The sequence below is a fragment of the Hibiscus syriacus genome, unplaced genomic scaffold (genome assembly GCF_006381635.1).
Source record: "Hibiscus syriacus cultivar Baekdansim isolate YM2019G1 unplaced genomic scaffold, ASM638163v2 tig00110895_pilon, whole genome shotgun sequence".
In the NCBI taxonomy this organism is placed as follows: domain Eukaryota; kingdom Viridiplantae; phylum Streptophyta; class Magnoliopsida; order Malvales; family Malvaceae; genus Hibiscus; species Hibiscus syriacus.
In genome coordinates, this window is record NW_024062903.1 from 2311164 (window position 1) to 2326549 (window position 15386).

Here is a 15386-nt window from a genome sequence, read left to right on the forward strand (position 1 = left end):
TAAGTCATATGAAACGATTTACGTGAATACATGCACTTGTGATACATGTGATATGATATGAGATATATGGTTACACATACATGTGGTATGTGACAGAAGAGAAATAACAAGTGATATGAAATGTTATAAATGATAATGCCCATGTTATGTGATATGAGAGCTAGGGTATAGTTGGCATGCCAAGAGTCGAGGGTTTACCTATGTCTTTCGAGACATATGGACAGTTTACCTAGGTTCTTCGGGACCTATGGACAGTTTTCGAGGTTCTTTATGACCTCACGTATCTACAGTTCTAACATGTATACCATGGGCTAATAAAGAGATAATATTAATAAACTGGATATGATGATATGTTTGTTTCCTTATAAAATGTTATGTGTGATATATGAAGGTACAAATGGTAATTATAAGATTATATGATAAAAGGAATCAATGATAGTGATAAGAATGAAGATGATGATATAGTTGCTTGTGTGTTTGATTTACGATAGGATATATGTTTTACATGACATGATATATATATATATATATATATATATATATATATATATATATATATGTTATATGGTATACGTGAGTACATGTTAAGGTATATGTGAATGAGTATAATTGATTGACATGATGATATAATAGCAAGTCTATCAGATATATTTTATGGACATAAAAGACCATAGGAACAGGAGATAAGAGATATGAATGATAATGACATATATGTATGTATGTATGTATGTATGTATTTGTTACATATAACAGTATATGAGTTGTAAGAAATGATTACTAGTAAATGTTTACATTATATGTTTATTGCCTCACTAAGTCATAGACTTAGCGTGTGATTGTTTCACACGTAGGTTACAGAAGTGAGAAGAGTAAAGAGCAATGTGGAGCAAGACAGGTCAGTTCTCCTTGCCGAAGGTCAGATTAGAAGAAAGATGAATAATATGTATGTTAACAACTAAAGTTTTAGTTGGCATGTATTCAAAATAATGTATTGTATAAGCTCTGAATAGTTTTATAAACGTTTTGAATAAGTTATATGTTTTAAAAGTTTGAAATTATTCATTAATTTTGTACAAGCAAAAGTTTTGAAAAGTCAATGTGATACCTCGGACTCGGATCCGGGTCGGATACGGGTTGGGGGTGTTACAGTGAATGTGAAATTTGACCATACTAACCTCATCAATCTTTTGGTATTCGGGTCGGATTTTTTTAAAAAATTTCGGGTTCAGGTCGGGTTTTTTTAAGTTTGATATTCGGGTCGGGTCAGGTTTTTTTAAGTGTGATATTCGGGTCGGATTCAGGTTTAGGGTGAAAAATATCCGACCCGACCCGAAAAAAATATAATTTTACCTTATATATTTAGATATAATTACAATAATACCCCTCTATATATAATATTTTTCAATTAAGTCACTGTTTTTATTGAATAAAAATATTTTTTTATTATTTCGGGTCTGGTCGGGTTTCTAATTCATATATTTGGTTTGGGTCGGGTCGGGTGAACCTTTATTTTGGTCGGGTCGGGTCGGGTCTCGGGTGGAGGTTCCCTTGTTCTCGGGTCGGGTGGACCAAAAACCTGACCCAACCCGACCCATTACCGTCCCTAATTGGGATGATTTTAACTTATAATGTTTATTAGTATGATTTTTATAATTTATTGAAATGAATAATCAATCAATAAAATGAAAATTTAATATTTTTTAAATTTTTATAATATATTGCTACATGTAAGTTATAAAACAAATTAAAATTAAGCAAAAAAACAAGAAGAGCAATTATATCATTTTATATTACTGAAATCAAATTCATCTGACATGTCTGCGAACCAAACAAAATATGGAATTGGATTCCAATTCAATTTCCTGCCAACCAAACAGGTTTCAGATTCAGATTCCAATTCCTTCACAGATTCTAATTCCCTCATAAACATTCCAGCGAACCAAACACCACCTTAGTATTTTTAGCATTTCTGCATAGTTATTTGGGCTTTGATTAATGGATTAATTTGGGATTATATTTTCATGAAGGTACTCGTGATTCCTATCATTAAGTGTTGACTAGATCTGACGCTTCCCTTCCAATAGATATGTATGGTCCATGTTCTTCGAAAGCTACTCGTAGATTTCTATAAATAGTTGAATTGAAGTTTATTATTTTTTATTTTAGGATTTTGATACGAATATTTTGATTCGTATGATCAAGCAATGTCGCTGACTGTGTTAGGCAGACCCGATAGTAGGCCACCCAATCGAACTACTCAGAACGATACAAGTGTGTTCCTATTGGTGTTACAATGTTGTTTTGAACTATATGTCTAAACTATTTTTAAAATTTTGATTATATTAAATTTTATGACTGCATAATATCTGATTTACCGTATATTTCTGACATGATCTTTAGTTACCATATTTTTGTATCTGATTTTGGAATATGACATGTTTTAATGTTTTAATAAATTAAATTATTGTTTTCAGTCAAATACATGCACATTTACTATCACTGGGGTATGATTAAAGTGAGTATCTCAGGCCTAGTCTATACTTGTAAGACCTTGCCACAAGCTCCTATACTTTATGCACAGGGTAAGACCTTACCGCATACCCTTATGCTATCAGTATAAGGTCCTTACCGGGTGTACAAGATGGTGTATGGTTCATAGGAACCTATATATTCTGGTGATTGGATGGGGATAGTGTTCATGTTTTCAAAACCTATTTCGTAAATCAACTTTTATCGAAGTATTTAATCTGGATGTTTTTATACACCACAAGGAGAACACTAATTTTTAGCTCATTCTTTAATTTTTAACTTTTCAAAAAGTACGAGACAGTAGGCTAATAACAGACTTGGCATCAGAAGAATCAATCTCTCCTCACTTTTGTACCACTGTATATTTTTGTATGCCATTTTTGTTATATTTAGGTGGCACATGTTTTTACTATTATCTTCCCGTATCTGTATTATTGATATTTTATTTTCCAACACTAATATCTCTGTATGTTTACCATATGGACTTTTCTGATGATTATATCAATATTTTACTATTATATGTATTTTATTTACTAGAATGGGTTTTAAGTACGTTTTAAATATGGAAAGAAAATTATGTATACGACATGTGATAGCCTGGATTCAGTCGTAACGTCTAGGCCGGGCCTAGGAGGTTACATCTTCGTTACATTTTTAGGTGTTTACCGTTAAAAAACCGTTAAGTGACACGTGTCACGTCTATATTTTTTTATTCAGGCGAGCCTAAGAGGTTACATCTTCATTACATTTTTAGGTGTTTATCGTTAAAAAATCATTAAGTGACATGTGTCACATTTATATTTTTTTTAAATAACAAATATAGACGTGACACGTGTCACTTAACGGTTTTTTAACGGTAAACACCTAAAAATGTAACGAAAATATAACCTCCTAAGCCCGGCCTAGACGTTACGACTGAATCCAGGCGGTCACATGTATACAGAATTGATATTTTCAAATAACAACAATTGGTATTAAAAAGTTCTGATCTTGCTTTAGAATTTTAATGTTTTATCCTAGGGTTTTAAATTACCACTTCTTTTGTATATAACATATAAAATTTAATCATCTTTACCTATTTTCCCCTTTAATCTTGTCTCTGATTAGAAATTAGGCTTTTAAACATTCGATGATCAAATCGCCTAGTGCAAAGCTAAATGAATTAATTTTATCATAATTTTTATACAATTTATGTTTAATTAGATTCTGATTCGGGCACCTAAAACTTCAATTCTGTATGTCTGTTAAGATTCTTCCCTCCCCCAAGTTCTTGTCAAGAATAAATTGTTAGATTTTTTCAATTTACTTCAAACTCAAAGTGCATAATCTACACGAACATAGCATGAAATATTGCATAAGCGTGTAAAGCTTATATAATTTCGCGTCATTATATCTCTCAGCGCCATCTTCCTTTAAGTTGCATCTGAAAATTTTGTTCTTTTAAAATGTATTTTCTACATCATTGTTGTGTTTATATTTTTAGGAGTTCAATTTTGGTCAGCGTAAATTCGATTTTAAAGTGAATTAAAGAAATACTCCAAAAGACACAGATTTTGAAGTAAAATCATGAAAATTGTACACAGAGACCTAGTTCCCAACAGCCCTGGCATCGTAAGGTATATAGAAGTTTTTTTTTTTTTTTTTTGAAATTGGAGCTTTTCTTTCTAAAGAAATATATTTCATTGCAGATGATACCGGTAGATTCAGATGATCTCTGGTTTGTTTACAATTTGATAAGTACTGGAGAGAGGGTTATGGTTCGAACCATGAGGTTTTCTTTGCTTCACTTTTTTAATTTTCTGTGTTTAAAAAAATTGATGTAATATATATCTGGATAGAATTTAGCTGCTTTATATTTTGATGGATGATGTAAATTAGGGTTTTTATAGGGCTTTTTGTAGTATAATTAGTTTAAATTCTTACTTGTTCGTCATCTTTTTTTTTGTTATTATGGTGTTTTTTCCCATGAATTATTACTTCTAGGTCTGTTATTTGTTAGTTGATAATTTTTTAATATATATGTGTGTGTCAGAGATTAGCTTCCTAAATTAGGAAGATTATGTAGGATCTTTATAAATATATTATACTAATTAGGATCCCTAACTTTAAGGGATTAGAATGACTCCTAGAACCAATTACTTACCTAGCTTAGTAGTTTCTTAAGATAAGACAACAATGTATATATTTAAATAGTGTATTTTCTACATAAAGAAATATTATCGATGGAGAGATAAACCAGTGTTAACATGGTATTAAAGCCTCTCCAGCTCTTTTTTAGTCCAGTTATCCTCACTTAAACAATCTTACTTAGCCTTTAAACTCCCTTAAAAAAATCAAGTATCTTCCCAACAAAAATATGGGTGATGAGGCTGATTCCAGTGGAGCTGAAACCATTCAAAGAGGAACAATGAGTTAAGTAAGTCACCCAAATCCTATTAGTGACTTACAAAATATACAAGCAACCTATAGATTGAATGGTAAGAACTATCTTCAGTGGTCCTAACTAGTTCGAACGTTCCTAAAAGGAATAGGTAAACTCAGTCATCTCCTAGGAACTGGCCCTAAAGAAGGAGACCTTAGGTATGAAGTTTGTGATGAGAAAGACTCATTAGTTATGTCTTGGTGTTGGAATTCAATGGTGCCTAAGATTAGTGACACATGTATGTTTCTTAGGACAACCAAGGAGATATAGGAGGATGTGAAACAAACTTATTCAAAGGTCCAAGATAATGCCCAGATCTATGAGATCAAGAGCAAGGTTTCATCTACTAAACAAGGAAGCAAGTCAGTTACAGAAAATTCTAACCTGATGTAGAATATTTGGCAAGAAATCAATCATTATCAATGCATTCAAATGAAATGTAGTGAAGATGCTACAATCCTAAAAAGGTTTATTGAGAGAGAAAGGATTTATGATTTTCTTGTTGGATTGAACATTGAGTTTGATGCAGTAAAAGTCTAGATCCTAGGAAAAGAAGATTTGCCTTCACTGAACGAGACCATTGCTATCATTCGGACTGAAGATGGAATAATGGGGTGATGGTAGTTGAAAATAGCCAAATAGAGAGTTCAACCTTGGCCACTAGGGCTATAATTGAGGAACCAACACGCCTTGAACAACATACTTTTGAAGCTAGACCAAAAGCAACAAGGACAATTAACAAAGACTCCTTATGGTGTACTAACTACAAGAAAGCACGCCACACTAAATATAAATGTTTGAGTTTACATGAAAAAACTCAATCAATAAAGAATTTTATCGAGGAAGGGGTTCATCAAGAGGACAGAGCAGAGCATATACAACTAGACAAGTTGTTAAGGAGGCTGAAGAATAATCTGCTGAGTTCAACAAGGAAGAAGTTGAAAAATTAAAGAGTCTACTGGAATCCTTGGAGAAACCTTCCTCTACAGGTACATCAATTTGGTATTCTCAGGTATATCTTATTCTTCTTCTCAGGATTCTAATGTCTCGAAACTATCTACCCACATACTTGTCTGAAATTCCTGAATAATTGACTCAGGAGCCACAAACCATACGACTAATTCCTCTATCAAATTCCTTACCTACACACCCTGTCCTAGTAGTAAGAAAATCACAGTTGCAGATGACACTATCATAACAATTGCTATTCAAGGATATATTACCATAAGTGAAACCCTTATTCTTAAAAATACCCTATATGTACCAAAATTGTTTACCAGTCTCATATCTATCTAGAAACTTATCAAATATACTAACTGCAATTTTTGTTTTATCATATACAATGTATTTTTTAGGATCAAGAAACGAAGAGGATGATTGGGTGTGCTAAGGAAGTAAACAATCTATACTACCTTGAAGAAATCAGTAGACCAGTTAGAATCTTGGATACGGAACCTCTTTCACTCTTATCAGAATCTACAGCCAATAAAGACCAAATCTGGCTAAACCATTTTCACCTTGGTTATCCACCTTTTAATGTTTTAAAGACTATGTTTCCCTCTTTGTTTAATTCCCTAAGTACTGAAGAATTTCATTGTGAAGTGTGTGAACTTGCAAAACATAGACTTGCCTTTTTCCAAGCAAGCAATAAAATGACTACCAACCCATTTACTCTTATTCATAACAATGTTTGGGGGCCTTCCACTATTCTTAACATAACTGAGGCTAGATGGTTTGTGTCATTCATAGATGATTGCACTCGGGTTACTTGGATCTTTCTCCTAAAATAAAAGTCAATTGTTACAGCTACTTTTAAAACCTTCTACACCATGATTAAAACCCAATTTGGGACTGAAATAAAAAGATTCAGACCATACAATGCCAAAGACTACTTTAACCAAATATTATCTCCTTACTATCTAGAAAAAAGGTATCATCCATGAATCATCTTGTGTTAACACTTCACACCAGAATGGTGTAGCTGAAAGGAAGAATAATCACATCCTTGCCACTACAAGAGCTCTTCTATTTCAAAACAAAGAATATTTAGCCCATCTATTAACCTAAATCCTCGAATATTTAGCCTCTTCTATTACTGGGGAAAGGTTGCGTTAACTGCCACCTACATAATAAATAGACTACCCACTAAGGTCCTTGAATCCTAGAGTCCTCTTCAAGTCCTAACAAATTTCTATCCAAATTTTAGCCCATCTATTAACCTAAAACCTAGAATATTTAGGTGTGTTTCTTTTATTCATATACATTATCAGGGAAGGGGAAAACTTGATCCAAGGGCACTAAAATGCATATCTATTGGCTACTCCACTAAAAAAACTACAAATGTTATCACCCACCTACAAGAAAATACTCCACCTCTACTGATTTTACTTTTGTTGAAAGAAATAGTTACTTTACTGTTCCTTATCTTCAGGGGAGATATCATTTAAGGAATATAAGGATGTTGATTTTTCCTACTTCAACCCCTTATTGATTTCCCTACACCTATACAGTCTGACCAAATACAAAAAACACAGCATGCTCAACCTACTCCTCCTCCAATTTCTCCACAACCAGAACCAAATACACGACAACTAGCCATCCAGGACACTACTCGTCCTCTATTAGTCAATTCAAGGAAGAAGACACATATGCATATTCAATCATCCCATTCTCCTACTCCTGTACAATCTGAAACTCTTCCTGATCAAACTACTGAAAATGTTATGTCTAATTCTGATTTTGAATTTCCCATTGCTATTAGAAAAGGAAAAAACTTGTACCACTAAACATCCATCCTACTTGTTCACGACTTACAAAAACCTATCCCTTAGCCACAAAGCTTTCCTTGCCAGCCTAAACACCATTACCATTCCTAAGACTACTTTTGAGGCATTAAAGAATGAGAACTGGAAAAAGGTTATGAAAGATTAAATGGAAGCACTATAAATGAATAAAACCTAAGACTTAGTGAAACTGCCAAAAGGGAAGAAAATAGTAGGATGTAGATGTGTTTTTATAGTTAAGTATTGTTGAGTTAATCGATCGACGAAATAGCCAAGAGGGGGTGAATTGTCAATTAAAATTTTGGTGGAAGCTTTTGCAGAAAATTGAAAATATTTGCACAGCGATTTAGAGTTGTTGGACTTTCTCAACCAAAGTCTACGTCCACTACCTTACCTATCCACACTAAGGATTTTCCATAAATTCACTAATTTGTCTTTCTTTTGAGGAAAAAGAGTAACCTTACACTCACTCAAGAATTATACCCCAAATTCTTGAGAAAACTCTCTCTCAAAGAGAACAATACAAATTTTGCAAACTTACAGAGACACCTCACAAGACAAGTTGTTTGCATAATTCTAGAACAAAGAAAGAACACTCAAGAATGAATACAATTGAGCACAAATGGTATTCTTGAAAGAAAAATGAATATTGAATGAATATAGGCTTGAAATGCTCAAACTTGAGGTTTGATGCTTTCTCTTTGATTCTCTAGCTTCTCTTCTTAATTGTTGTTGATCAATGGCTTCAAAACTTGTTTATATACACCTTGGATCACTTCTGAACGTTGAGGGATCATTGGTGAAGTCAATAGATCCGTTATGGTGTGAATATCATTTAAAAAATCTGTTGGGAGCGTGGGTGTATAGGTACACTATCAAGGTGTATTGGTACACTCAGTGTTAAATTCAAATATTTCGACCGTTGGTTGACCTAGTGTATCGATACACTTGGGGTGTATCAATACACTAATTACATTCGATGTTTTTCTGAGCCAGGGGTATATCGGTACATCAGCTATGTATCAATACCCATATTACATTCAATGTTGGGGTTGTATCGATACATCCAAGAGTGTATCGATACCTCCCTTTGTAAAAATTATTTTTGGCTCGATTAAGGTTCGAAATACTTTGTAAAAATTGTTTCAAAAATATTTAAAGACCAAAACATAATTTTACACTTAGTAAGGATTGAAATTGACATTTGAAAACTTGTAGTAATATTCTTGATATTCGAATAATTTAATCGAATATTATTTTTAAATCGAATATAAAATCTTAAAATTCATTTATACTTTATTTGTTATATCAAAAAATCAAAATGTTTTCAACAATCTCCCCCTTTTTGATATAAAAACCATTTAAGTAATTTTAAGATTTTCTTTGAAAATCATTTTTGAAATAAATTTTGAAAATTACTCCCTTTACTTTATTCTCCCCCTTTTTGTTAAATCAAAAAGACTCTATAAAACGTTTAAACAGTGGTGTTAAGAAAATAGCCAATTGATTTTTATAGATATAACTTAAGCTGCTAAGATCACAATCAAGAGAAAGATTAGCCATTAATTCATAAACAATATTCATAAATAATATGTAATGGTAAATTGGTCATAATTTGTCTAAAATGTAAATGATGCATATACTAACATGAAAAATTTAATTTAAGTTCAAAAGTAATAAGCATTCAATATTCAAACCATTCAAAATAAAATAAATCCAAACATTCAAAACACACAAATCCAAAAACATTCAAAATGTTTTAACAATAAGTTCTAATCCAACCTAAGAAAACTAAGCAAGAAATGTCTAATCATCCATTGGTGGATCGGGAGGAGGATAATGTGCTCGCATAGCGGCTTATTGAGTGACAGAGCATGTTGTCTCTCGTTAATAGCTTCGTTATTTGAACGTATCTCCCGTTGAATTTCCAATTGTTGAGCCTCCATAGCAGTTAAATGGGACTCTATGTATGCAAACCTTAAGTTGAATGTCTCCATAAACAATCGAAAGTGTGGAGGGATTTGATCTTCTTGCTGGACCGGCTCGTCATCAGGTACGTGATCATCAATATCTCGCATAAGCTCTTCAAGCTCTGGATCATCATCAGCTGCCGGTGCTGGTGCTGCTCGTGAAGAACAAGCACCCTCTGTTTTCTCGGTTGATCGGACCCTTTGATCCTTTTCCCCAGTCCATCCTGATTTCTTCAAGGTTATGAGATTTATTGGGTTCTTAAGTGGGATGGCTACATCAAGTTGAACCTTAAGATTGGATTTTATAAACAAATTACTTAGAAGACAACCGTAAACCAAGGTTTCTATATATTTGGACGGGACATTGTTCATGGTTTCTACTAGCTCGGTGAAAATGATTTATGGCAAATTGATTTTCTTATTATTTTGGATACAATGTATCCACCATAAATCTAGATCTCTAAGGGAGGAGTATCTACCTCTGGATGGTCTAAACCACCAAGAGATCATTAAATGAAGAAAACGCTCGTGATGAGTCTTTAAGGTACTCGCCTTAGCCCTATCAGTGGTAGCCATAATTTCTTTTTCGTTGTCTAAACCCTCATTATCTAAACCAAAGATGTTAGCGATTGTGTCAGAGTCAATATAAAGGAATTGACCTAAAAGATAAGATCGAATCCCTATGGTTTTAGTTTGACGCTCGTGTTGGACACACACCGCATTGAAATAGAAAATACAGACCAGTTGGTGATAAACGATGGGTTTGAGCTGAAAGCGTTTATCAAATTTCCAAGAACGGAGGGTAGAAAGATATTGGAATTTCACATCTATCATGGCTTAGATTGAGGGGATACGCTCTTCCCGGATTTTATATGACTTGAATAAGTTAACGAACCTATTGTATAGATCTTCTAGACGACCAGGTTGGTTAAAGCAAGAATTAAGAATAGTCATATCAGGAGCGTTTGGGTTTGGATTTTGAGGTAGAATAGGAGGTCAGTTTTGAGGTTGGTTTGAACGATTAGAAGACGACCTAGGGCGTTTAGACATGATTAGAATCGGAATGGATAAAGTTATATGCAATTTAAAAATAAATGTATGCAATATAATCAATCCTAAAACTCAATATGAGTCCGCAATATTCAAGGTTCTCTAAAATAATATCCTAAAGGGCAAAATTTGAAAACTATTTTGAAAAACAATGTTTGAAAAATCGTAATACATATAGTTTTCATTAAAACACCATAATCAAATAAAAAACAACAATTTTAAAATCAAAACAATTTTTTTATTTTAATTTCGAAAATTTAAAAAGAATTTTGAAAAATAGTGTGTTTTTGATGAAATTAGTTGTATATTATAGTTCTAGACTATAATTTAACAAATGCACGATATCTAATTCAACCTAGAACAAATTAAAACTAGTTTTATGTTCAAAATCAATAAAATAGTAGTTTTAAAAAAATTACCTTGAAAATTCGGATTTAAGTGAGAAGTGATTCTGTTTGCACGAATTTAATGATGCTAGCAGGATCAGGAGTTGAGAAATGAACAAATTCTGACTTGAATCGTTGAAAATGAACAAAATGGAGATTTTGGTGAGAAGTAGTTCGAATGGCTGAGTGTTTAGAGAGTTTAGGATTTTGGTAAAAATGAAGTTTTTAGGGATTTAAACCTAAAACCCGATGGGTCTATCGGTACACTCCTGTGTGTATCGATACATATTCAAGGAATGTATCGATATGCATTCATAGTGTATTGATACATAACGAGGGGTATCGATACATAGGTATCGATACACTATGCACAAAAATGTCAAAATATGTTTTTAAACACATAGAATGCTAAATTGATTAGCTCTAGTGGTATTGGCAACTCATATATCAAAAATTAACAATGTTCAGTCAATCAAAACTATTCTTAAATTTTATTTGAACATATAATTAATTTTCACTCAAGATCATAAACTCCCCCTAACTATTAGAAAAGAATGCAATCAAAAGTGTTATTTTTATAAGCATTTTTCAATTTTAATTAAAAGTGCTAAAATTATTTTAAACACTAAGTGAAGATAGGTTAGTTAAACCTAATTCTCTCCTAAGTGTCCAAAATCTTTCTTTATCTAAAGGTTTTCTAAAAATAACCGCTAATTGATGCAAAGTATCAACAAATTCTAGAACTACATCTCCTTTAGTGACATGATCTGAAATGAAGTCTAATTTCAATGTGCTTAGTTCTAGAGTGTTGGATGAGATTTTTAGTGAGACAAATAGCACTAGTATTGTCACACTTGATAGGAATGGTGCCTACTTCAATTCCATAACCTAAAATTTGTTGTTTCATCCATAAAACTTGTGCACAACAACTACCGGCTGAAATGTATTCCGCTTCAGTGGTAGATAAGGCAACACAATTTTATTTCTTTGAAAACCAAGAAATCAACATATTTCCTAGGAATTGGCAAGTACCAGAGGTGCTTTTCCTATCTGTTTTGCATCCTCCATAATATGCATCATAGAAAGAATGCAAGCTAAAGCTAGAGTCTCTAGGATACCAAAGTCCTAAACTATGAGTATCCTTAAGGTATCTAAAGATTCACTTAATGGCTTTTAGATGTGATTCCTTAGGGCATGATTGAAATCTAGCACATAAGCAAACACTAAACATAATGTCCGATCTACTTGTGGTTAGATAAAGCAAAGAGCCAATCATATACCTATAAAGTTTAACATCTACACATGTACCTCCTTCATCTTTGTCAAGCTTAGTAGATGAGCTCATTGGAGTGGCTTGGGGTTTTTCATCTTCCAATCCAAACATTCTGAGCATATCATTGACGTATTTTGCTTGATTGATGAAGATGCCATCTTTTCTTTGCTTGATTTGGAGTCCCAAGAAAAATGAGAGCTCCCACATCATGCTCATCTTGAATTCAATCTGCATTAGCTTAGAAAATTCTTGGCAAAGAGCATCATTAGTAGAACCAAATATTATATCATCGACATAAATTTGAACTACTAATAAATCTTTACATTTTGCTTTAAAAACAATGTAGTGTCAATGTTGAAAACATTTTGATGTTTCGATATAACAAATAAAGTGTTAATGAATTTTAAGATTTTATATTAAATTTAATTTATATATTCGATAAATTATTCGAATATCAAAATATTACTCCAAGTTTTCAAATGTCAATTTCAATCCTTACTTAAGTGTAAAATTACGTTTCAATCTTAAAATATTTTTGAAACAATTTTTACAAAGTATTTCGAACATTAATCGAGCTAAAAATAAGTTTTAAATAGAGAGGTACTGATACCCCTCTTAGAGGTACTGTTACCCCTATAACAATTTTGGCTCTGAGAAAAACAGAATGCCCAATAGGTACCGATACCCTTGTGTTAATTTTGGCTCCGACAAAAACAAAATGCCCTATGGGTACCGATACCCCCTAGAGGTACCGATACCCCTAGTCATTTAATTGTCGAAATATTTGAATTTTACACTGCATGTACATATACCTATTGAAGGGGTATCGATACCCCCACACTCCCAGCAGCCTTTTTCAAGATAATTTTCACACTACAATGGCTTTAACATCACCCAAATGATTCCCAACGGCTAGAATCAACCCAAGGTGTATTTAAACAAGTTCTAAAGCCATTGATCAATAAGAATTGAGAGAAAATCAAAGAGAAAGCCTTAAACATCAAGTTTTAGCATTTCAAGCCTATTTTTCATTCAATATTCATTTTGATTTCAAGAAAACTTGTTGTACTCAATTGTATTCATCTTTGAGTATTATTTCTTTGTTCTAGAATTGTTAAAACATCTTGCCTTGTGATGTTTTTCTGTAAGTTTGTAAAATTTGTATAGTTCTCTTTGGGAAAGAGTGTTCTCAAGAATTTGAGGTATAATTGTTGAGGGATTTGTAAGGTTACTCTTTGTCCTCAAAAGAAAGACAAATTAGTGAATTTGTGGAAAATCCTTAGTGTGGATAGCTAAGGTAGTGGACGTAGACTTTGGTTGAGAATATCGAATCACTCTAAATCGCTGTGCAAATATTTTATATTTTCTGCAAAAGCTTCCACCAAATTTTTAATTGCCAATTCACCCCCCTCTTGGCTATTTCGTTGATCGATTAACTCAATAATTTGTATTAGAGCCTCACTAATTTGAAGGTTTAACCACCTCTTTAGTTGATTCGGGAAGAGTTAAATCGATAAAGATGGCATCCACTTCTGGTTCATTCTCCATGGAAGAATCTAGACCAATTGAAGCACCTCCTTACTTCAATGGAACAAATTATCGGTGTTAGAAGAGGTTCATGATGATATTTATCTAAGCACATGATATGGAAGCTTGGATGATAATCAAGAAAGGATATTCCTCTCCTACTAAGAAGGAAAAGAAGTAGAGTGATCAAGAACATAAGAAAGCTCAACAAAACACAAAGGCTATGCACATGCTATGTTATGCAATTGATCCAGAAGTCTATAAAGGAGTTTCTTCATGTTCAAATGCCAAGGAACTGTGGGATAAGCTTGAGGAAATCTATAGAGACAAGAAAGAAGAGCAAATTCTGATGATGTCTCTATTAGCTCTAACAGAGTCAAAGGTATCTTCAAACTCAAATATGTTAAATTTACGTTCTTTTAATGAGTTACAAGATGCCTATGATGAATCATTTTCGGAGTTTGAGACCATGAACTCCAAATATAAGAATTTTATTTCTAAATTTATAGCTAAAAATGATATTCTTTTGAAAGCTAAAATAGACTTGGAAAATCAAAATGAAATTTTGAAAAAAGAGTTAGAGCTTTCAAAAATGAAATCTTAAAACTTTGAAAAAGAAATGTTCAAATTAAACAAAATTCTTCTAGAAACTAAAATGGATTTTGAAATTCAAAATGAAATATTGAAGAAGGATTTAGAGCTTTCAAAAATGAACTTTGAAAGTATTGAAAAAGAAAATTTTGATTTGAAAGTTAAGCTTGAATGTTTAACAATAGAAAAAGAGATCGTTTTAAATAATTCATCTAGTTCAATAATGACAATATGTTCATATTGTCATTATTATGGTTATAAGGAACATACTTGTCCTTTAAAGAAAGGAAAAAAATTTAAAATTAGACAAGTATGGGTTCCAAAAGGAACAAGGGGCATTGAAACTAACGTTCAAGGAACCAAAGCAATTAGGATACCAAAATCTACTTAAATGTCTCTTGTAGGTGTGTGGGAGCAATTGTGATGAAAATGATAATATTCAAGATGCTCTACCCACACATGAAAAAGGAATGAGTAACCTCTAAACTTAATATTATTATTTCATTTGGTTGATCATTTAGTCTATACATGCATGAGTTTTTGGTTTTAAATGATTATACATTATTATTTTAATCTCATGTATGTTAAAAAGGTTTTATGATGAACATTTTTAAGTTGTAATGTTTTTTAGAATTTTTTTAGTTCATTATAATAATTTTTGGTCAAAATTGTTTTTAAATGTAAATGATATCTCTTCAACAATTTATATCAATATTTCAAAAACTTTGGATTTATAAATTTTTTTACCTAAAATTTATTAATGTTTATGCATTGAATTTAGTTTTTTTAATGATATATTTCTAATGCATAACATTTTTCAAAACTTTATGCATATGCACTTAATCTCAATAATTG

The 15386-nt window shown here is 32.3% G+C and overlaps 1 protein-coding gene across 1 annotated transcript in view; it reads left to right on the forward strand.

The window, feature by feature from the left end:
* The first annotated feature begins 4042 nt into the window (after positions 1 to 4042).
* The window catches only part of LOC120145947 (protein PELOTA 1-like), a 29798-nt gene continuing 18454 nt past the window's right edge, over positions 4043 to 15386 (forward strand). The window contains exons 1-2 of the mRNA XM_039159640.1: positions 4043 to 4144; positions 4216 to 4300. Coding sequence (XP_039015571.1) covers positions 4096 to 4144; positions 4216 to 4300 — 134 coding nt within the window. The 5' untranslated portion in view covers positions 4043 to 4095. The remainder of the gene's footprint in view (positions 4145 to 4215; positions 4301 to 15386) is intronic.